The following is a 24,723-nucleotide window of genomic DNA, read 5'->3' on the forward strand; positions in this document are numbered from 1 at the left end:
TTCTCTCTCTCTCTATCTCCATCTCTGTCTGCCCATCCCCACCAGTTCACACACCTGTTCATGCACCTCTGTGCTCATGCACCTGCTCCCTTGCATGCACTAAATAAATCCCTAGCCAAGATACCTTTTTTAATAATAATTTTTTATTATGTTATGTTAGTCACCATACAGTACATCCCTAGTTTTTGATGTAAAGTTCCATGATTCATTACTTGCATATAACACCCAGTGCTCCATGCAATAGGTGCCCTCCTTAATACCCATCACCGGCCTATTCCAATCCCCCACCCCCCTGCCCTCTGAAGCCCTCAGTCTGTTTCCCAGAGTCCATAGTCTCTCATGGTTCGTTCCCCTTTCTGTTTACCCCCCCTTCATTCTTCCCTTCCTTCTCCTAGTGATCTTCCTGCTATTTCTTACGTTCCATAAATTAGTGAAACCATATGCTAATTGTCTTTCTCTGTTTGACTTATTTCACTTAGTATAATCTCCTCCAGTCCCGTCCATGTTGCTGCAAATGTTGGGTAATTGTTCTTTCTGATGGCTGAGTAATATTCCATTGTATATATGGACCACATCTTCTTAATCCAGTCATCTGTTGAGGGGCATCTCGTCTCCTTCCACAATTTAGCTATTGTGGACAATGCTGCTATGAACATTGGGGTGCATATGGCCCTTCTCTTCACTACGTCTGTATCTTTGGGGTAAATACCCAGTAGTGCAATGGCTGGATCATAGGGTAGCTCAATTTTTAACTTTTTAAGGGACCTCAACGCTGTTTTCCAAAGTGGCTGTACCAACTTGCTTTCCCACCAACAGCATAAGAGGGATCCCCTTTCTCCACATCCTCTCCAACATTTGTTTCCTGCCTTGTCAATTTTTGCCATTCTAACTGGTATAAGGTATCTCAATGTGGTTTTGATTTGAATTTCTCTGATGGCTAATGATTTTGAACATTTTTTCATGTGTCTGTTAGCCATTTGTATGTCTTCCTTGGAAAAGTGTGTTCATATCCTCTGCCCATTTTTTTATTTGATTATTTGTTTCTTGTGTATTGAGTTTGTTAAGTTCTTTGTAGATCTTGGATACCAGTCTTTTATCTGTAGTGTCATTTGCAAATATCTTCTCCCATTCCGTGGGCTGCCTCTTAGTTTTTTTAACTGTTTCCTTGGCTGTGCAGAAGCTTTTTATCTTGATGAAGTCCTCAAGTTCATTTTTTCTTTTGTTCTCTTGCCTTTGGGGAGCCTTTTTGTGCTTAATTTGATTTTGACAGAATTGGTATCTAGTATTTTTAGTACACTTTTTACTTAGTTCTTGATTGACCTTTTAATGAATTGTAGGCATTAGTTGTAAGGGTTTTTTCTTTTAAAATATACATTTCAAGATGAAGAGCACATTTAACTATTAACTTACTGGTTTTTCAAAAATTGTGAAATGTAAACATATATATCTATGAAAGAAAAAAAGTAAAATATAATAGTAAATAGAAGATGAAAGTTCACCAGATGAAATAGATTTTTAAGAAGTTTGAAAATAGGGGCTCCTGGGTAGCTCAGTCGGTTAAGTGTTTGCCTTTGGCTCAGCTTTTGATCCCAGGGTTCTGGGATCAAGCCCCTAATCGGGCTCCCTGCTCAGTGGGGAAGTCTTCCTCTCCCTCTGCCTCTCCCCCTGCTCATGCTCTCTCTTGCTCTCTTTCAAATAAATAAATAAAATCTTAAAAAAAAAAAAAAAGAAGAAGAAGAAGTAGTAGTAGTAGTAGTAGTAGTAATAGTAGTAGTAGTAGTAGTAGTAGTATGAAAATACAGGGGTGCCTGGGTGCCTCAGTTAAGCATCTGCCTTCAGCTCAGGCATGATCCCAGGATCCTGGGATCAAGCCCTGCGTCAGCCTCCCTGCTCTGCAGGGGGCCTGCTTCTCCCTCTCCCTCTGCCTGCTGCTCTCCCTGCTTGTGCTGTCTCTGTCTCTGTCAAATAAATAAATAAGATCTTTAAAAAAGAAGAAGAGGAAGTTTGAAAATACAGTAAAACTCTGAAGGAAAACTTTTTTAGAGAATCAGAGGAAGAGATAAAGTTATAGGGCAAATTTGCTCTGATAATAAAAAATGCTGAGGGATACCATCTGTGGTCTCCTTATCTTCAGGCAAGCTAAGTCAACAACTGATCTCAATTTTAAAATAGAGTTTTCCGGGGGCGCCTGGGTAGCGCAGTCATTGGGCATCTGCCTTCGGCTCAGGGCGTGATCCTGGCGTTCTGGGATCGAGTCCCACATCGGGCTCCTCGGCTGGGAGCCTGCTTCTTCCTCTCCCTCTCCCCTGCTGTGTTCCCTCTCTCGTTGGCTGTCTCTCTGTCACATAAATAAATAAAATCTTAAAAATAAATAAATAAATAAAATAAAATAAAATAAAATAAAATAAAAGAGTTTTCCCAAACACACTAAAAAGCTACTCTAGGTAGTAAAAGGAATAAAAAGATACAAAGTCTTTCTTTACCTTTTAATTCCAGATTGTTGGATTTTTCTCTTAGATCTAGGTTTCTCTTTTATCCTGTTTTTCTTACCTTTATTATCATAGCTAAATGGAAGCAAAAGTATTAAAGATTGAATATGGAGGAGAGATTACGGGCTATATTAAACCTGTCAGTGAACAAGGAGGAAAAAAGAGTTAAGACTTTTTTCTTAAAAATTGACTTCTATTTAGTTTATAGACTGTTTAATAATAGACTCTTTGGTATTTATATTTTATTTGAATTCACTTGATTTGTTTATAAATTATACATTGATAATATGTAGGAAATCACTGAGCAGAATCATGGCACACATAGGCAGTCAAATATTTGCCAAATCTGAATAAAGTTCTCTATCAGTGATTCTAAGCAAGGGTAAAGGTTTTCTTTTCTAGGGGGGAAAAATGTATCAGAATGTCAGTGAAAGAAATTGTTTTCTCAGACACTATTATCTCCCAGAGATTCTTTTGTGTCCCTCTCCTGTGGGAATAGAGTTTGAACATATTGACTCTCTTCCTCTGTCACCTGAATCCTGTTGAAACCAAGGAAATGTAGTGAACCCCTGAGAAAGTATTTTATAAATCAGAGTGGTATAGCCAGTTTTAAATTTCATTCTTATGTTACAGATTAAAGAAGGTAAGGCATGGAATATGACCTTGAACTATATTGGAAAAAAGCTTAGGGAATCCATTGGATTTTGTTTGAGTAACACTCTAGTGAGCTGAGATCACAAAGATTTTTCTCTTTTTACTGGAGTATATACTGATATACAATATCCCATTAGTTTCAAGTGTACATCATAGTGAATCAGTATTTTTATACATTATGAAATGATTCCCACAAAAAGTCTAGTTACCATCTGTCACTACAGAGTTATTGCAATGTTACTGACTATATTCCCTATGCTATATATTAGGTGAAGGAGATTAAGAGCTACAAACTTCTAGTTATAAAACAAGTAAGTCATGGGGAGGTAATATAGATCATAAAGATGTTTAGAGAAGAATGAAATAGAAGAGCCACTCCAAAAACGATTCCTACAGCTGGGCACATTGTCAACATCACTGTTGCTCTGGGGCTAAATTTCTACTATAAGTCAAAGGTATAAAAAGAGATACATATATTCCTTTAACTACTTTTTCTTTCCTAGCAGCAGCATTTCAATAATTAATTTGCTAACATAAAAATGTTACTAAAGGATGAGGAAGTCTGGGTATAAACCTATAAGAGAACAATGTCTCACATTGGGTTATCATACACTGAAAGTATTAAAAAGAGAAAAAGACCCTTCTGTAAACTTTTTTGCACTTTCTTTATCAATCTTAAAGGCTGTTCCCAGGGTTTCAACAGAGTTTTGACCTCTCAATCCCAAGATCAGTTTATTTCCTGTGGCTCATTTTTTGCCTAATAGTTGGTTCTGTAGTAATGGGTGGATAAAAGTATAATAGCTAAACCAAAAGAATGTGTGGTGGTCCTGTTCTTCTCTGTGCTCTTAGACCAACTGCAGTAGTCTAGAGGCCTTGGCTAAAGGATACAGACAGGGGCGCCTGGGTGGCACAGCGGTTGGACATCTGCCTTCAGCTCAGGGCGTGATCCCGGCATTATGGAATCGAGCCCCACATCAGGCTCCTCCGCTATTAGCCTGCTTCTTCCTCTCCCACTCCCCCTGCTTGTGTTCCCTGTCTTGCTGGCTGTCTCTATCTCTGTCGAATAAATAAATAAATAAATCTTTTAAAAAAATAAAAATAATAAAAATTAAAAAATAAAGGATACAGACAAGTTGAATGTTTTCTGAAGGAAGTGACCAGCAAGGGGAAAGGATCCAGATGAACCAAAATATAACAGAAATGAATTTAAAAGTAGAAAAAGGCACATATTTTCACTCAGAAGATAGATTTAAGGTCTTGCTCTACCACTTGCACTTGTAACCTTGTATGGGTCATTTTAACTCTCTGAACTTTGGTATCATTTGTAAAATGGAAATGTAATACCTGTCTTCACCTCACATGATTATTGTGAAAATTAAATGAAATAGGATATATGAAAGCCCTGTGTGTGCAATGTACTTTAAAAATATGAAAAGTGATAACTATATGGGGTGATAGATATGTTAATAGCTTGATTGTAGTTCACATTTCACAATATATACTTCAGTCAAGTTGTACACCTTAGATATATACAATTCTTAATTGTCAGTTATACCTCAGTAAAACTGGGGAAAAAATGTTGGCTCCATGAGTGCAGAGACCATATAGGCTTTAGGTACGCAATAAAATTTGTTACAGGATAAAAGAAAAGAAAATATTAGTATATTAGTATTGCTTTGGGGGACTATAAGGCAGGGGGAGATACAACATTTTCAACGTTCTCTTAGGGTTATTATGTGAAAGAGGACTTAGATTTGCCCTGAATGGCTCAAAAGCGAATTGAGATTCATGAGTAGAAGCTGCAGGGAGAAAAATTTCAGCTCAGTAGAAGAAATAATTCTCTAATTTTCCGTATTTTTCAAACATAAGGTGGTTTATTCTAAGAGGTGCAACATTCCCTATTCCTGGAGGTGTTTAGGTCTACTCTTGGCTGAACACATGAAAAGGTTAAGCATACTGTGGATCACATTTTATAAAAAGCAACTAGATCACATTTAAGATCCTTTCCATCTCTATTATTTCATGATTATGAATACTCAGGTTTTTTCTGTTTCCTTGAATCTGTATCCTTTATTACCTGTATTGTCAAGATTTTATCGTCTACAGATTTACTCCTCTTTGTTCTGTCTTTGCAGTCTTCTGGATTGATTTCTTAACACCACTTCTCTATATTAATTCACATTATTTTCACTTTTGGAAAGGTTTCACTGTATATTCCATTTGTCTCTTCATGACCGTCCCCTGTCATCGTCAACCCATCTGTCCCAATATGAATCCCAGTGTATGATTCCCTTTTCAGCGTAGGTTGACATCTATACAGTACATCAAAATATCATATTTTTATCCTTTTATACCTAAAAATTTTAAGTCTCCATATTTGTTTTAACATGCACACACAGTTGCCTCTCAGTCCAAAATTGCTTTTAGAAAGGTATTTTTGTAACAAGGAAGTTAAGTTTTCTACTGTTTTAACCTATTTCTGATCATTGCGAAAGACAATATCCTATTATAGTTGCCCCTTGAACAACATAGGTTTGAACTGCATAGATCCTCTCATACACAGATTTTTTGCAGCATAGTACTATAAATGTATTTTTCTTATGATTTTCTAAATAACATTTTCCTTTCTAGCTTACTTTATTGTAAAAATGCAGTATATAATATAACATACAATATATGTGTTAATTGACCATTTATGTTATGGAGAAGGCTTCCAGTCAACAGTAGGCTATTAGTAGTTAACTTTTTGGAGAGTCAAAAGTTATATGCAGATTTTCAGCTGCACAGGGGGTTAGCACCCCTAACCCCTGTGTGGTTGAAGGGTCAACTGTATTTCATTATTTTGAAATTTATAGTAATTCAGAAATGAGGAGTTGTTCAGTGTTTTTCTCTCTTAAACTCTTTAGGGAAAATATTTAAGTATATTACAAGTGTATATATTTATATATTGTATATATATAATATATATATATAATTACAAGTATATTGTGATAAACATGATTGCAAGAAAAATCTTTAACTTGTTTCAGTGTAAATACTTTTCAGTTAGTTTAGAAGCATCTCTTGACAATGAAACAAATGAAGTATAAATTAGAAATTGTATTTCTTCATAACAAGATAATGACATTTTTAGACTAGTTTAAATTAATAATTTTGGAAGTAATACTGTTTCTATTCATCATTTAGGTTGGTCTCCTATACCATTATTCTGACTTATATTTTATCTCCTGCAGTTCTTACGTAGCATGAATTTACAATTTCTGTGTTCATAAGATCTTAGAATATGGCTTAAAATCCTTGTATCTTCTAAAGATTTTATATTTGTATTTGGTTGTTTGTATGAGAACACATAAACCAACTTGCTGCTTTTCCTATATCCGCAAAACCAACTTGCTTAGAACACTGTATAGCTTCAAAGTAACTTTTGCTTTCTGTCTTTTGTAAACTTATTTGTACCCCAGCTTATTTTTCTTTCCTTTGAAAAGCCTTGCAGTGAGAGAATTTCTTTGTCTGGATGATCCACCAGGTCCATTTGATAGCCTAGAAGAAAGCAGGGTAAGTGCTGTATTATATATCACGTGGAAAGGGGAACAAATAATACAGTACAGTAACTACATTGTTTCTTGAATGGAATAGCAAACAGCAAAATATTATAGTTTCAGACCATCATAGTTTTACACAGAAAGCTTTTAATGTGTGAGTCAAAGGTGTCTTTCATTGAAATACATGAACCTAGTTCAGTGAAAAAATAAGTTTGTACATGTCATGCCATCAGGGAAGCTCTAAATAAATCTTGCATTTTTTTCTCCTTATTTTTACTATTTTTAAAAAAAATCATATGGAAATTTATTTTACTACATTTAAAAGTGCTATTTGTATGCTGAGTTTTCTTCCATCTAAATATCAAAGTAAAGAACCTACAATTAAAATCAATTAAAACTTACCTTCAGAATTAGAAGTTATTGTTGTGTTATCAATTCAACTCAAGCTTGATGCTCCTCAGATTACACTAATTTACGTGTTAGAGTGGCCCATTTCTTGAAGCAATTGGCTAGATTCACAAAACAGATTTGGTAATAATAGATTAGGATTTTATGCAAGTTTTTTTCGCCAAATGTTCAATGGCATTTAAATGGAACAGATCTAATTGGTAGATTTGTAATGTTTTCAGTTAAACTGAATCTGTTCTTTGTATTAGAGTGAATGCCATAGCTTTTTGGAAACAGCTTTATTGAAGTAAAAATTTCATCCATAAGCTATTTGCTATTCCATTGTAAATGTACAATTTAATAATTTTTAGTAAACTTACAGAACTATGCCACTGTCACCATAATTCAGTTTTAGAAATTCCCATCACCTTGAAAAAAAGGCCTGCAAGCCATTTTGCAATCAGTCCAACACTCCCAGCTCCAGACAACTACTGATCTGCTTTCAGTTTTTACAAATTTGCCTTTTCTGAATATTTTATGTCGAGTCGTGTGTGTGTGTGTGTGATCAGTATTCAATATACATAATATTTTACAAATACAATATGCATAACATATAGTATACAGTATATAATCTTTACATTTACTGTCTTTCACTTAGCCTCATGTTTTTGGGGGTCAACCATGATATAGCTTCTATGAATATATAGAAGCAATACTTCTTGTTGCTGAATGGTTTTCATTGTATGCATATACCACATTTTGTTTATCCAGTCACCAGTGGGACATTTGAATAGTTTCCAGTTTTGTGCTATTTTGAATAATGCTGCTGTGAACAATCTCATAGAGACTTTGGACATTTGTCTTCATTTCTCTTGGATTGATCCCTGGAAATGGAACATTTGCTTATATGGCAAATTATATTTAACAGTATGCAAACTGTATTCTGAATTTGCTCTACCATTTCACATTCCCACCACTAGTATATGAGAGTTCCAGTTTATCCGTGTCCTCATAAATATGACTTACCTGTCTTTTGGAGTATAGTCATTCTTGTGGGTGTGTAGTGGTATTGTACTATAGTTTTAATTTGCATTTCCCTAATTTTTTATGTTGGTCACTTTTTTTAAATATGTTGATCACTTTTTCATGTGTTTTTTAGCCATTTATATGTTTGATGAATTGTCTTTTTAAGTCTTTTGTGCCCCCCCTTTTTTTTAAGTTCGGCTGTTTTATTGAGTTGTAAGACTTCTTTATTTTGGATAGAAGTCCTTTATCAGATACCTGATTTGCAAATATTTTCTCCTATCTGTATGTGTCTTTTCATCTTCTTAATGGTGTCTAATGTCTTTAACTTTAATGAAGTTCATTTTATCACTTTTTTTATGGCTTATGGTGTAGTATCATTAAGAACTCTTTACCCAGGGGCGCCTGGCTGTCTCAGTCGGTAGAGCATCCAACTCTTGATCTCGGGCTCATGAGTTCAAGTTCCATGTTGGGTGTGGAACTACTTAAAAAAAAAAAAAAGAACTCTTTACCTAACACAGGGTCAGAAAGTTTTCTCCTTCAGTTTTTTTCCTGGAAGTTTTATAGTTTCAGCTCTTATATTTAGTCTGTAATCCATCCTGACCTGATAGATATTGATAAGGTATAATGAGATAAGGGTCTTAAGTTCCTGTGGATACCTAATTGTGCCAATACCCTTTATTGTGTTGGCACCTTTATCAAAAATCAAATAAACATAAAGGAATGGGTTTGTTTCTGGACTCTTAATTCTCTTCCATTGATCTAGTTACCTCTCCTTATGCCAGTACCTCACACAGTCTTGTTTATTACAGTTTTCTTATGGTTACTGTTTACATAGTATATCTTTTTCCATTTTTTTGCTTTCAGTTTGAGTCTTTCAATCTAACGTCTGTCTCTTGTATATAGCATATAGTTGGGTCTTGGTCTTTTGTTCAGTCTGACATCTTTTCCTTTTACATCTGCCATTTTGCAGTTTGTTTTCTGTCTCATCTGTTTTGGTCCTGTTCCTCTTTACTGCCTACTATTGTATGAAATAAATATTTTTTGTATGCCAGTTTGATTCCTCTACAGAAGTGTTTACTTTTTTATTTTTTAATGGTTGCTGTAGGTATTACAGTATGCATCTTAACAGTCAACTTCAGGGTAATACTTAATTCCAGGGAATTATAAACTTAGCTCCAATACATCTTTTTCATCCCCCCTCCAACATGGGGCTTGAACTCACAACCCTGAGATCAAGAGTCACGTGCTCCACTGACTGAGCCAGCCAGACGCCCCCATTATTTATCACAATTTTAAATCTATGTGCCATAATTCCATTAATACAGTGTAATAATTATTACTTTATATAGTCTTTTCTCTTATAAAGAAATTAAGGGAAGAAATGAGAAAAATATAAGAGTTATAAACCCTTTCATATTTATCCATATAGTTACTATTTCCAGCCCTCTTCATTACTTGCTGTGGATTGGTATTATTATCTGGTATCACATTCTTTAAACTTCAAGGCCTTCCTTCCTTTAGTATTTTTTTAAGGCAGGTCTGATGGCAACAAATTCTCAGTCTTTGTTTATCTGGGAATGTTCATTTAGGAACGGTAGTTTAATTGATGGGGTGTTTTTTTTTTTTCACTACTTTGTGTCATTCCTCTGTCTTCTGGCTTCCATTGTTTCTGATGAAAAGCCAGCCTTTAATTATATTGTTCCCATGGACATGATGAGCCATTTTGCCCTTGCTACTTTCAAGATTTTTTTCTTTGACTTTCAGGTGTTTGATTATGATATATCAAGGTGTTTATCAAAAATTGGCTTCATCAAGCTTCTTGGATTTAGCAGATTAATGCTCTACATCAGACTTAGGAAGTTGTTGGCCATTATTTCTTCAAATAATTTTCAGCCTTTTTCTCTTGCCCTTCTCCTTCTGGGATTCCCATTACCCATATCCTTGTATGCTTCACATTGTACTACATGTTTCTGAAGTGCTGTTCATTTTTTTTTTCAATCATCTTTCCTCTGTTCTTCAGACAAAATAATTTCTATTGATCTATGTTCAACCTCACTGACTCATTTTTCTGTCATTTCAAATCTGTTGAGCCCCTCTTTTTAATTTTTCACTTCAGCTATTGTGCTTTTCAACTGCAGGATTTCTATTTGCTCTTATTATTATAATTATTCTATTTCTTTATTGAGTCCATACTGTGTCAATTAATTACTTTGGCTTTATAATTTTTGTATCTGGCAAGAGAAGGTTTCCCTTCCTTGTTCTTCTTCAAAATTGACATTTGTTTTTCCATATGAATTTTAGAATCAACTTGTGAGTTTCATGAAAGATCCTGGTGGCATTTTGTTTGGAATTATAATACATTTATTGATTGATTTTGAAGAGCAGAATCATTATAGAATTGAATCTTCCTATCAATAGATCTTTGCTTTATTTAGATCTTTTTTAAAAGTCTTCAATAAAGGTTAAATTTTTTCCTAAAACTTTTAGGGAAAGCTGTAGAATTTATTATTTTGAGGGTTTTTTTAATCATAATTGGTATTTTTATTATATTCTCTTTTTTTTAAAGATTTTATTTATTTGACACGTAGAGAGAGAACAAGTAGGAGGAGCAGCAGGCAGGGGGAGAAACAGACTCCCCACTGAGCAGGGAACCTTATGTGGGGCTTGATCCCAGGACTGAGAGATCGTGACCTGAGCCAAAGGCAAATGCTCAACAACTGAGCCACCCAGGCACCCCTATTATATCCTAATTTATTACTGTTTTCTGTATATTTTATATGTTACATCTTCTGGTGAAATCTCTGATTAGTTTGTAGATCCTTAATCATATCCCCTAATATACTAAGTTATGGTTTTTCGTTTTTAATCCTTAATATGTTTCATTCCATTTTCATATTTTTTTGTGCTAATTTGGATCTTTAGCGTTAAATAGAAACAGTTATAGCATACATCCTTTCCCTCTGTTCCTGACTTCAAAAGAAATGATTCTGTTTTTCACCATTGGATATGGTGTTTCCTACAAGCAGCTGGGAGTTGTGGGTTATGTTTGTTTATATCTTTGTTTTTAGGTTAAAGAAGTTCTGGTCCTACTTTGCTAAAGGTTGTGGCTTGTTTATGTTATTAACACTTTTGCTTCCATCTATAAAGATGATTATATGGGTTTTTTTTAATATGATACGTGATAAATCACATTCACAGATTCTCAAATGATAAAACATTCACTTCTGGGATTAACTCATTAATTCAGCATTTTTTTAATTGCTGGATTTGGATTGTAATGATTTTATTTAGAATTTTTACAGTATAATTTTCCTCTCTGTTATCGTCATTGGATCTGGCATCAGGATTATACCAGTCTTACAAGTTGAGGAATAGTCTCTTTTTCTTTTCTCCAAAACCATTTGAATAAGATCAGTATTGTTTGTTCCTTGAGTATTCATTAGAACTCACCTGTAAAACAACCTGAGTCTGGTATTTTCTTGAGTTTGTTCAGTAGTTTTATGGGTAGATTTTTAACATCTGATTACATTTCTTTAATGAATAGAGTTTATTCAGGTTGTCTGTTTCTTTAGGACTCAATTTTGATGGGTTTTTTGTTTTGGTTTGGTTTTTTTAGAAAATTGTCCAATTTGTACAGATTTTAAAATACATTGATGTAAGGCTGTTTTCTCATGATTTTTAAAAATCTCTTAACATATCTTTGAGTACCAAAAGTAGTATATTGAATTCACTCATAATGGTTGGTTGTGAATTTTTTTTTTAATTCTGTAGTTGAAATATCCTTAGTGAATCATTCCTTTTATTATTAGGTAATGACTCTTTTGTGCCTATTGTTTTCCACTTGAAATGCCATTGCTCTGAGATTAATAAAACTATACCTTTTGTGGGGGAGAAAGCAGATTTGCCTGTTGCCTGAGAAGTATTTTTCTATCCTTATAATTGAAGTGTGTTTCTTGGGGACTCCTGGGTGGCTCTGTTCGTTAAGAGTTTGCCTTCAGCTCAGGTCATGATCTCAGGGTCCTGGGATTGAGCCCGATGTCGGGCTGTCTGCTCAGCGGGGAGTCTGCTTCTCCCCTGTGCTCTCCCCCTCTCTCTCTCTCTCTCTCTATCAAATAAATAAATAAATAATCTTTAAAAAAAAAAGTGTGTTTCTTGTCAGCATCATAGAGGTAGATTTTTGGCTTTTGATACAAACAGAAAAATCTTTTTTAACTGGTGAATTTATTGTGATGTGTCCAGTAATTACCAATATATGTGTATTTATTTCTGCCCTTTTATTTTATGCCTTTTATTTACCTTGATTTTTCTCCTTTCCTTCCTTTTATATACTGAATGAGGTTTTTTTCTTCCCTTTTTCCCTCTACTCTTGGCTTCTAAGCTCTGTATTCACTGTCATTTATTTAATGGCCATATATTGTTCTCATCAAATAACTTATTTTTTTTTTAAAGATTTTATTTATGTATTTGACAGAGAGAGAAACAGCCAGCGAGAGAGGGAACACAAGCAGGGGGAGTGGGAGAGGAAGAAGCAGGCTCCCAGCGGAGGAGCCTGATGCGGGGCTCGATTCCAGAGCACTGGGATCACGCCCCGAGCTGAAGGCAGATGCTTAACGACTGAGCCACCCAGGCTCCCCTCATCAAATAATTTAGAACCAAGTTGTTTACAGCCTCCCCAAAGTGACCCAATGTTTCCTTTAATTACCTGCACACTTGCCACTTCCTTTCCTTACCATTTCAAGTTCTTTCGTCTCACCCTTCCCACTAGGGCTCAGTTAACTGCTCTTAAAGTACATCGTTTAATAGTTCTTTCAGTGAATGTGTGTTGGTAATGTTTAGGTCTTTAATGTTTGAAATTTTTTAAATCTTGCTCTCATTCTTGAGGTATGATTTAACTGGGTCTAGAATTCCACCTTGATAGTCCTTCTTCTCAGTGCTTTGAGGTCTTATCTGCTGCCTTTGCTGTAGACTGTTGCTGTGAAACATCTATTTTCAGTTCATTGTTGTCCCTTTCTAGTAAAATGGTTTTATTTCCTAGTATTTTAGAGGTCTTGTCTTTGATTTTAACATTTGCAGTTTTACTGTCTTGTGTGTGGGTGGTGTTTATATTTGTCTTCCTTGGGATGCATTATTCGTCTAAATCTGAAAATGCTAGTATTTAATGACTTCTGAACATTTTCTGCTGTTTTCTCACTGAGTATTGCTTCTCCTCATTCTCTCTTCTCTATTTTAGGAACTCAATTTATAAATATGTGTGTCAGTTATTTTCCTTTTCCATCTGTCTTAACCTTTCTTTCATGTTACCTGTTTCCATCTCCCTATGCTTCATTCTTCAATGAATAAATTCTGTAATTTTCCTAGTTCTAGCTTCCAGTTTACTCTGTTGTCTTCAGACAGGATTATTCTACTGTGATACTTCCATTAAGATATTAATAATATTGGGGCGCCCGGGTGCTCAGTCAATTAAGCATCTGCTTTGGCTCAGGTCATGATCACAGGGTCCTGGGATCGAGCTCCTCATTGGGCTTCCTGCTCAGCTGGGAGCCTGCTTCACCCTCTCCCTCTCCCTGCTGCTCCCACTGCTTGTGTTCTCTCCCTTTCTCTGTCAAATAAATAAGTAAAATCTTTTTTTTTTTAAAGAAAAGTTCTTAATTATATTGACTATACTTTTCGTGTCTTGACATTCTGTTGTTTTGTCTCAGGTATACCTGATATTTTTTAATAGTGGCTTTAAAAAATATTTTCAAGTCATTATACATGTTCATATTTTATGGTCTTTATCTAATAACATGCTGTCTGAAGTTTATGGAATTCTAATCCTTCTTTTCAGTGGATCGTATCCTAGTGTGTTTTGTAATTTTGGATTATAAATTCACTTTGATTAGAACTTTGTCTCCAGGAACACTGAACAGCCAAAGTTCAGGGTATATCCTTCCATAGAAATTTGTTTGCTTCTGCAGAGATACCTTGAGTATCATTGATCCTGGACCAGTTTTTATCTAATTTCTAAGCTTGGGTGTTTCTGACTAATTGTGATAGTATAAACTCAAACCAAAATCCACATGAGGCATTGGCTCATAGTTATAGATTCTTCAGGGAAGACTTTACCTCTCCCACATAGAGGCCAATATGAGACAAACATTCTTCCTTGATGTATTCCTATGTTCATGGGTGACTTTTATTGATGTCTTAGATCTTCAGAGCTGAGCAACTTCTCCTCACCCCTCCTTTGCCCACTATCCAAAGCTATGTCAGTGCACATGATGGTGGCACTTGTTTTCTTTTCTCTTTGTTTTTGTTCCCTGAGACTTACCTCTGTTTCTTGTCCACATAGCTGTTTTAAAAGTTGTTTTTTAGCTAGGTATTTTGTAGCCAGAGGCCTTAGTTTGTCTGGTCACCTACATTGTTATCAGGGAAAGTTATATGTGATTCATTTATTTTGTTTTTCTCTGTGTTCCTAGGTTCTATTTGCATGATAGTTGAACACTGTTCAGTTTTTTCATAATGTGAATATACCCAGATTTTTAAATTTGGGAATATTTATAAGGTTCATCTTATGTCATTAGGTAAAAAAGCAAGCCACAGAATGATATGTATTATATGCTTCCATCTATATAAAGACAAACATTTGAGAAACTGAAAGTAATTCACTTGGGTGGAACATGGGTTTTGCAGAGGACCAGAGGAAAGGAAAGGTAAATACAGCAAGCTATGAAGTTGGGGTAAAAGGCATATGTCACATCATAAGGTACTTCATTTGCCAAGGTAAGATATTTGGCCTTATCATTTAGGCAGTATTAAATCATAGGTAACATGATCATATCTATTTTTTAGAAAGCCAGCTTAGATTGCCAAAGTAAATATAGGTAAACCATTTCATTTACTGGTGTTGTAGTTTGGTTAAGAACTAAAAACTGTAGAAATGAGAACAAATGACAGAAACACAAGAGGTGTTGATGGGGCAGTAGGGGATGAGGGGAAGGGAAAGTGGAAAAACTGGGTTATCCTTGGGCCATAAAATTAGGGAAATGAAGTGATTTAAGATGCTTGCCTGTTGGCTTTGATGACGATATTCCCTCGCGAACGCTATTTGGCTTGCCATCGGTACACCTAATTGAAGAGGACCAGTAGATACATGAGTGATGTCTATGCACTCAAGAAAAGGTTGAGGGCTGGAGATTAACAACAACAACATTAAACACATTGGAAGTTGATAGCATATAGTAGAGATGAGAGCTGAAGTGTTAACAGTAAGTGCAGTTGCCCAGGGATGCCATATAGAGCAAGAGAATATATAACCAAGGGCAAAACTTTGATGAATGCCCACATGCAAAGATCAAATAGAAAGCTAAGAAGTAACTGTCCAAGTTAAGAAGTGAACCAGGAAGTTTTATGGAGGCCAATGAGCGAGGATTTCATTAATTTTTTTTTTAATTAAGTCAATAGTGACATGCAGTGAAGTCAAGAACAGCACTTTGGATTCGACAATTAGAAGATCATTGTTAGCCTTTGCCTGGGCATAGTGAGTAGAGAAAAAGAGAGTGAAACTCCTAATTTAATGATTTTAGAAGTAAATGGGGGGCTAAATTTGGGTAATAAAAATCTTTGTGATAGATTTTTTCATTTTGAAAGGAAGGAGTTAGTAACTAGCAGGACTCATGATCAAGAGGGAGGTGGAGATTATTTTTTTTTTTTTATGGAGAAGTTTTTAGGATTTACTTAACTTCAGTCAAGTTTATTAAGTAAATTTAGGGTCTAGAGGAGGGGGAAAGGTTGAAAATTTAAGAGAAAGTGTATGTGATTGAGCACACTTCCAGAGGAGAGAGAATAGAAAGATAACTTGAAGAATCACGTGTTCTTGAGGAAAAGAACAGGATGTGAAGGTAGCTGGAATCCAGGGAGTCAGTGATTTTTTTTTTCCTGGTATAGGAATCAAGATCATCTGCTGGGTTTGGAATCAGCAATATTAACACATTATAGGGGACTTGCCAGGGGTGACGGTTTAAAATAGTCACAGAGAAGACAGGACAGGGAGTGATAGACAACTAGGCATAATTAAAAGAATTGATCTGTAGCACTGAAAGCCTCATCAAAATAAGTGACCCACATTTTTTCATGACATCATTTTTTATGATAGCACGATTTCGTTTATGTGTTTTAATCTTTATTTCAGCAGTGTTTAGTATCCTGGGTATGAAGGATAGAATGTCAATTTTGAATGAATATGGGGAAAGGAGAAGCAAGAGGAAAGCAAAAACCCAACATTGTTTAGGTGCTATGGAGGAGGTTGTTACAGTGCTATCACTGCTAAGTTAATACAAATGAATAGCCACAATTTTTCAAAAATGTATATTCATCTGGGACTGGGCAAAAGTAGATGAAGGAGAATAGAAACTTAAAACTTGGCCACTTTTTCCCCCAATTCTACACTAGAGGGTTATCACATACTCATTTCAAGCACTGTGGTTTACTGATTAACAATTTTCAAGAAAGGGGACTTGGAGATAGAAGTCCTGCTGGTAGGTGGGGACTGAGTGTCAAGATAGCAGAGACCAAAAAAGATGAGGGAAGAGAACAGATTGTTGGGGCTGCACACATATTATTTTGATTATGTTCTTTAACTCTTCAAATAAATGCTCTTAAGGAAGATACTGCATAAGTAATTCATTTTTTCTGCATATTTTGTTTTTAAGGCTTTCTGTGAAACTTTAGAAGAGACAAACTACCGTTTTCAAAAAGAACTACTTGAAAAACAGAAAGAGGTGGAGTCACTGAAGAAACTACTGAATGAGAAGCAGCTTCATATAGAAACTCTAGAGAGCAGAATCAGGTGCCTAGCATTTTAGTCTTGCTCATTAAACTCTTAATACTCGGCTAAATGCCCTTTGTATTTTAATATGATTTAGGAAGAGTCTTAGACTCTTGGTGTACTTTCGTGTAGATTGGGAAAATTGCCTTTTGATAATTTATTTAGGAGGTTGAACATTTGAAGGTGGGAAACATCAGAAATATGAGCCTCTAGCTGTTCAAAATAAACATTATTCATTTTAACCTATTTAAATGGTATCTTTGCTTCTAGGCATTTCTGCCAACTTTTCACATATGAAAGTTGTAGTTTGCGTTCTTGTCAGCATATATTGAATTGATATTAAAATCATTTTACATTAATCCTAAGTACTAATTTCTCTATTGACTCCCAGAGTCAGCAATTTATTAGCCATATTAAGAATAGCTGAAGACTACTAAAGCTATATGTATTCACAAAAATAAACCAATACATACTTTATTTGTAGAAAATAACTTGTTGCTCTAATTTACTCTTAGAACATTGTCTTTAGAACCTGAGGAATCACTGCACATGTCAGAAACAGAAGGTGCACACATCCCAAAGGTGGAGTCCTCCACACTTGAGGTTGATCAAGATGTTTTGCATGAAGAATCTAGGTAAATAATATTTGGTTTATTATAGCCTAATCATTTGAATAATTAAAGGGAAATAGTCAAAAATATGGAGTATGTTTCTTTTTCACGAGCTCAGTGTTACTGTATCATGAATCTGCTGAGCAAATAAAGAAAGACTATAGATATTCTAGACTATTCCTAAAAATGAGTCTTTGGAATCTAGGTACTAAATATTATTACTTTGAAGATATGTCTAAATTAACTATTCAGTTAATTCATTAATTTTGTTAAGCTTGACAAATTAATCTCCCTCAGTCTTTTTCCATTCAAAAAGTGGGATACTGTAATAGCAACAAGCCTGCCTACCTAACAGGAATGATGAAAAGATAGTATATTTGAAAGCGCATAGAATATTTATTACTTATAAATCCAAACTCATTATTAATACGTTAGTGGTAGCAGCTAAGCTGTAATTATGGGAACAAATTTATGTTGGTAAAGGTCATTATAAACTGGATTTTTAGTGATAAATGGTAGTTGGAAGAGCTGAAGGAGTTAAAAATATATCTCCAAAGGTGGTGTCTGGTAATGACAACTTAAAAATATAAAATTTCTTGGGGCACCTGGGTGGCTCAGTCAGTTAAGCGGCTACTTTCGTCTCAGGTCATGATCCCAGGGTCCTGAAATCAAGCCCCACATTGGGCTCCCTGCTCAGCAGAGTCTGCTTCTGCCTCTCCTGCTCGCCCTGCTTGTGATCTCTCTCTCTATCTCTGTGTCAAATAAATAAAATCATTATAAATATATATATATATAAAATAATATATATATAAGAATATATATAAAATAAAAATCATAAATATATATAATTTCTGTTCAAATATTTAAATATTATTTTTCATTAAATATTTTTCCATTAATATTTAAATAGTCTTTACATTAGATAAAAAATTTTAAAGGTAATAGTGAAGTGAAATAGCATGTATCTAATCTCTTTGTTGACATGTTTCTCTTTTCTTGCAGAACTGATGATAAGCCATGCTTAAGTTTTAGTGAACCTGAAAATTCTGTATCAGACATAGAAGTTGCAGAAGTGGCGTACAATGCAGAAGACGACTAACACATAACAAGCAGTTCCTTCCATGTATATGGTTTAGCAAATTTAGAATAGAGTGGCAAATATTTAAAAAGAAAAAAAGACTGAAGCATTTACAGAAAACAGAAAGATTGCACATGTATAAAGTTTACATAAAGATAAGTTTTTTAAGTTATTGGGATAAATGTATTCACTGCTGCTTTAAATTGTCTTTTATCCAACCTTTGTATTTAATACACTAAAAAAAAAATCTAGTTAGAGTTCTGTTATCAAGACTCAATTCTTAAGTAATGTGCATAAATTATTTTGGTATTTTGCCAATGTATTGCTCCAAACTAATGTATGTGCACACACTCTCGTGTGTGTGTGTGTGTGTGTGTGCGTGTTTGTGTTTGTGTTTAAAATGCCAATTTTATCAGTTAAATGGACATTAAATGCATGTTACTATCTGGTTGATATATACTTCTTTGTATCTCTGACATGATATATTTTCATTAGTGATTTAAATCAGTGGTAAAGATAAATTAAGTTTTAAATATTGATATGTTTACCATCTGTAAATAAAAATTGTCTGTTTGCAATGTTATTGCTATTTAAAAAGAAGAACTTTCTAATACCAAAGGAAAACTATTTGAAAGAGCTATAGTAACATATAATAACAAAGCTAAAGTGATAAAATAGCCTTGATTTTAAAAACTGATTCATTATTAGAATACTATAATAAGTGTTCTAGTTTATTATAATATGTTGTACTTGTTTATTTTCTACATAATCTTTATCTTAAATCTCTACCTGTAGAATCAGTGAGTTTTCCTCTTTCAGAATACTACCTCTTTTTGCTAATCAAGGTGTACTCTTTTGAAAGTATAGATTCTAAGTGAATAGGGAGTTATACAAAAAAATATAAAGTAAAAAGCCATGTATACTATAAAGTTCCTTAGCTGCGTTGACTCCTGGGATTGCATTTTTATTTCTGTATATGTGAATATGTTGCTATAATGTATTAAGGCTGATTTTCTTTTAATATTTTTAGCCAAGTGATGCACTTTATGATAATTAAACTCCTTTGTGCCAAGTTTAATTGGTGAATTTCTTTAGTAAGTGGAGTTAGGAAAAAGAATTATATAGTGCCTTCACTGTTTCACTTTTTACACCAGTCTGCTAGGGTCTGTGAGTCAGCTTTATGAAAAAGTGTTTATTTCAGAATTGCTTATAGTTGTTGAAAGTGCCTTGTTTCATTTTTACGAAATGAAATTATTCATTTATTTTCTATTTCCACTGCTTTGCATATTGCTGTTAATAAGTGTTGTAATCATGCTAGCACTTTGAAATCCTAGTTGGTATATTGAACTGCATGTGCTTTCTAAAAGCTGAGGTAACCTTACTGGGGAAATAGAAAACAATCTCCAGTTTTGTTTTTTTCACTATCTAAAAGTTTATCAGTATCTTGATGTACATATTAAAATATAGTTGTTTAAAATTCTACTTATGTAGATTAAGAGATCAAGTGGCTGTTGTTAACTTTTGATCCAAAAAGGAGACTGCTTACCAAAGTACCAAAAATTTTAAAAGCCTTTGTCAAAATGCACAAGTATGTTCTGTCTCGGAATATTTTCCACAAAGTATACTAGAAGTGTGTTTACTATCCTGGGAGACAGGAAGAATATAATACACTATTCTCTTTGTTCATTTCAAAATATTCTAGGCTTGAAAAGGTTTGAAAAGAACATTTAAGTTAGTATCATTTTTAGTCTAATGACAAGATGATCTTTGCTAAATCCCAGATATTATATTGCTACATACATGTCTGTTCTAAAGTGAACCATACACTTCCAAAATCTGGCCTTTCAGAAGATTGTATGTAAAGTTTTGGATGGGTGAAGAAAAACACTTGTTAATTAGATAAACCACTCTTTATATTTAGAATTTACTTTTTTTATTTTTATGCTGCATTTTATTCCCACTATCATATTCATTTAATAAATTATTTTTTCAGTACAGCAGTAGCTGTGTTGTTTAGATCTGAATACCATTTTCCCCCTTCAATTTCGGTGTCCTCTCTATCCCTTACAATTATTGTAAATTTCATTATACTTAACTGCTGCATTTCACAGAAGTGGAATGAGTTCATGATTTTTCTTTTTAGGTTTACACTTTATATTACTGGTGATTTTAAGTCTTTGTGGATAGGTACAGTGCACTTCAAATGTAACCAATATTGATTAAAAAAAGTTGAACATAATGCAAACAGGAAACACTTTTGTGAATAATCTTTTAACCTTTTAAAAATCAAGTTCATGTGTAGGTAGTAAAACCATAAACCAGCATTTTAAAATGTGCTTTATTTGTCTATTCTGAGAGTAGACATTTAAAGCACATTATTGAGAAAACCATGTTCCTCAAATAATCTATGTAGTCTATTTCAACTATTTATGATATTAGAAGGGAACAGTGGTCTAGGGTGTAAAAGTAATTTGTCTAGTTTTGAAATGGGTTTTGTTACTTACAGGAATAGAGGAGTTTGGGGATTATGTTAAAAACAAGTCTGTATTCTCAACCAGTAAAGAGAGGAATCTAAATTGTATCCTCTGGGAGATTTTCAAAGAGCTACATATTTGATCCACATTTTAGTTCTTCCAAAAGGTAATAGATTTATCTTTATTGCGTTGCACTTTGCTTCTATGCTGTGGCGTTCTACTAGCAAAACAATCATCAGAACAGGCTGATGCCTGTTATACCACAGTGTACCCTTTATGAGGACTCATGAGAGAAAATTCTCTTAGGTCTCAGCAGCAGTAAAACCAGTGCTTTTCTTAAAGAATTGATTTGTTTTTATCTTAAACACTTTATTACTCTCTCTTTTTTGATTTGGTTTTTGGGCAGCCTTAAGCCAAATTGTAGTTCACTTTAGCTACCATATAGAGCCTTAGGAGTTGTGCTTTTGTGTAGTAAACATGACTTTATTTTTCTTATTCTCTCAACCCCCTTTTCCTCCTTATTTAAGGTCTTCAATTAGAACAGATGTATTTTTCTTCTGATAAAGTCTCCGATTTGAATGATATTTTAGACTACATTAGGGAAGAACTTGTCATAGCCTGTACTAACACAATTACTGCACCACTAAGGATGGCAGTAATTACACAAAACTAAATTATTATTCTCTTTAAAAGACATTCTTAAGTAGGACCAGTGAATATGGAATGCAAACTTAGAAATTAACTAGTGGTAAGCTATGGGTAGGTTCTTGGTTCAAAATACAATATTGATAAACTCAGATTATGGTTTTAACCATCGCCTCAAATCAGAAGACCCCACTTGCCACTTCCTTGTGTATCACTGACAGAAAAGTAGAATGGTGTCATTAGCTCCACACAAAACAATAATAAACAATATGGCTAATGTATACCCAATAGCTAAAGTTAGTGTTTTATTGTGATAGATACAGATAAGACTTGGTATAGACTTTGCCCTAATGAGACGTGTTGCAACCTAGCTAACTGTAATCAAAGAAGTATTGGTTAAATGCTGGATAAAGTTCTTTGCTAAGGTGTGAAATGAAAAGCCCACCTTGGGGTGTTTAAGCCCATATCTTGAGGATTATTTCTTAGTATTAGCTCATCTGCCAGTCCAGTTTTCCAGTAACCCTGTAGAGCAAATACCACCATTCATTGACTAACCCAAAAGTTTCTGTACCCACTTCAAAATAGGAATGGGATAAACTAAATAGTTGTTTTCTCAGCTCCCCTTGGAACTAGGTTTGAGCCTGTGACACGATTATGGCCAGTGTGATGGATAGAAGTGTGCTGATAGCTTCTGGGAAATGACTTGTTTTTCCTGTAAGAGGGTAAGTATGCTGCTCATACAGCCTCTCCCCGTTCCTCTTGTTTTGATCTCAGTTTATGTAGAGAGGTACTATGGAAACCATCTTGCAAATATGAGGTGTGACAAGTATGAGGGAAGAGTAAGGGAATCACAGAGACTAGCCACTTGTGAAACCACTAAGAATTGGTTTTTTGTTAATTGTACCAAGATAAAAGCTATTTTTAATTTGAATTATAGGTTTAACCTTAGGGGGTAAACGGCTTTCAAACAGAAAGACTTCTTCCTGTGATGATATTGCATATTTTGTTAGTAAAGAAAAATAAAGGAGAAATTTTTTTTTCTTGAAAGCTAAAAGAGAACCATCTAGTAGACATATCAAAGATCACTTACTTCTGAGTCTCCTTTTGGCAAACCAAATATGAAGGAGAAAACAATCTATTCTACACATATGTAGTGGTCTGCTCAGGCTGCTGTAACAAAACCACAGACTAAATGGCTTAAACAACAGGAATTTATTTTCTCAGTTCTGGAGGCTGAGTGCCAAGGTCAAGGTGCCGGCAGAGTTGGTGTCTGATGAGGACACTCTGGGTTACAGAAAGCAAGCTCTCTGGTGTCTCTCATAAGGACATTAGTCCTGTTGGATCAGGACCCCACCCTTTGATCTCATTTAACCTTAATCACTTCCTTAGAGGCCCCATTTCCAAATACAGTCACATGAGGGGGTTGGGGCTTAAACATATGAATTTGAGGGGGCACAAACATTCAGTACATAACAGTATAGGATAGATCATCATTTAAATGCTTATAAAGATATTTCTCAGTTCAAAAGATTAAAGTAGATAGCCTATTCTTTAATTTGTCAATTGAACAAACATTGACCAAACAATGTTTGGTCAAGAACAAACATTCTTCCACGTGTCAGCTCTGGGTTATAAAAATTGTTAAGAACCACATGATCCCTTCAAGGAGTTCAGACCAATACAGCGTTTTACACAGGCTAGTCCGTACATTGTGCAGCCTTGTGGTAAGTGTGGTGTAGTTGTAGTATTCGTGATGAATTGTGGGAATGAGAAGGCTGGAAAGGAGGGCAAATATTGGTCAGCAGTAGAAGTGTAGAGCTTTAGCTGCTTCTTAAAAGCAACAGGGCCGGTGATGGGTAGTAAGGAGGGCAGTATTGCATGGAGCACTGGGTGTTATACGCAAACAGTGAATCATGGAACACTGCATCAAAAACTAATGCTGTACTGTTTGGTGACTAACATAATAAAAAATTAAGAAAAAATGGCAGGGCATGCCAAGTAGGTCTGCTTCAGCCTGTGCAAGTGGCAAGGATCATTATTCCTAATTCTATTTCCCCTGTCCAGTATATCAATTCTAGCTCCAAAGGAGAAGCCCACTCCCCTGATGTGATAGGCCAAAGAGGGACACACAAACCATACTGCGTACCGTAGACATTTTATTTTAACTTAATGCATGAATATTCATTTGCCAAAGTTCAAATGGAGGTGCAAAGCCTTTGTTTGGTACAATTTTACTAATGAGTGCTTCTGATTTTCTCTTGCTAAGCTGTACCCCTCATGCATTTTCTTTTTTTTTTTTTTTTAAAGATTTTATTTATTTATTTAACACAGAGACAGCCAGCGAGAGAGGGAACACAAGCAGGGGGAGTGGGAGAGGAAGAAGCAGGTTCGTAGCGGAGGAGCCTGATGTGGGGCTCGATCCCATAACGCCGGGATCACGCCCTGAGCCGAAGGCAGACGCTTAACCGCTGTGCCACCCAGGCGCCCCCCCTCATGCATTTTCTGATTCCTAGCTTTAGTTTCAGTAGACAAGGCATACGATGTGTACGAAGGAATCTATGGCAGATAGCACAATTTTTACTGGTTTTTTTTATCCTGTATTTCTATCTTGCCTATATTTTCATCAAGTCTTTCCAAACTGACCTAGTTTTCCCTAGAAATGATAATTTGTTCTCATATTTCATTGTTTTGTATAATAACCTTATTTAAAATTTAATTTTAGGGGTAACTGAGTGGCTCAGTCAGTTAAGCAGCTGCCTTTGGCTCAGGTCATGATCTCAGGGTCCTAGGATCGAGTCCCTCATCGGGCTTCCTGCTCAGTGGGGAGTCTGCATCTCCCTTTCCCTCTGCCCCTCCTCCTGCTTGTGTGCTCGCTCGCTCTGTCTCAAATAAATAAAATCTTACAAATAAAAATTTTAAATATAGCTAGTATACACAAATTTGGACACAAACTGATGCTTAGAAATCACACAGTTCTCTTGGGAGGAAAGAGGAGTGTGCAGGTGTTTTAA

The 24,723-nt window shown here is 35.0% G+C and overlaps 1 protein-coding gene across 2 annotated transcripts in view; it reads left to right on the forward strand.

Annotated features, from left to right (window-relative positions):
• Window positions 1–19,671, forward strand: part of SNX16 (sorting nexin 16) — a 39,709-nt gene extending 20,038 nt beyond the window's left edge. For both annotated transcript variants that reach the window (XM_045806052.2, XM_045806053.2), the window contains 4 exons: window positions 6,629–6,698; window positions 16,789–16,925; window positions 17,420–17,539; window positions 18,518–19,671. In XM_045806052.2, coding sequence (XP_045662008.1) covers window positions 6,629–6,698; window positions 16,789–16,925; window positions 17,420–17,539; window positions 18,518–18,614 — 424 coding nt within the window. In that variant the 3' untranslated portion in view covers window positions 18,615–19,671. The remainder of the gene's footprint in view (window positions 1–6,628; window positions 6,699–16,788; window positions 16,926–17,419; window positions 17,540–18,517) is intronic.
• The last annotated feature ends 5,052 nt before the right edge of the window (window positions 19,672–24,723 follow it).

Source organism: Ursus americanus, chromosome 9, assembly GCF_024610735.1.
Source record: "Ursus americanus isolate L20-20 chromosome 9, mUrsAme1.1.p, whole genome shotgun sequence".
Classification (NCBI taxonomy): domain Eukaryota; kingdom Metazoa; phylum Chordata; class Mammalia; order Carnivora; family Ursidae; genus Ursus; species Ursus americanus.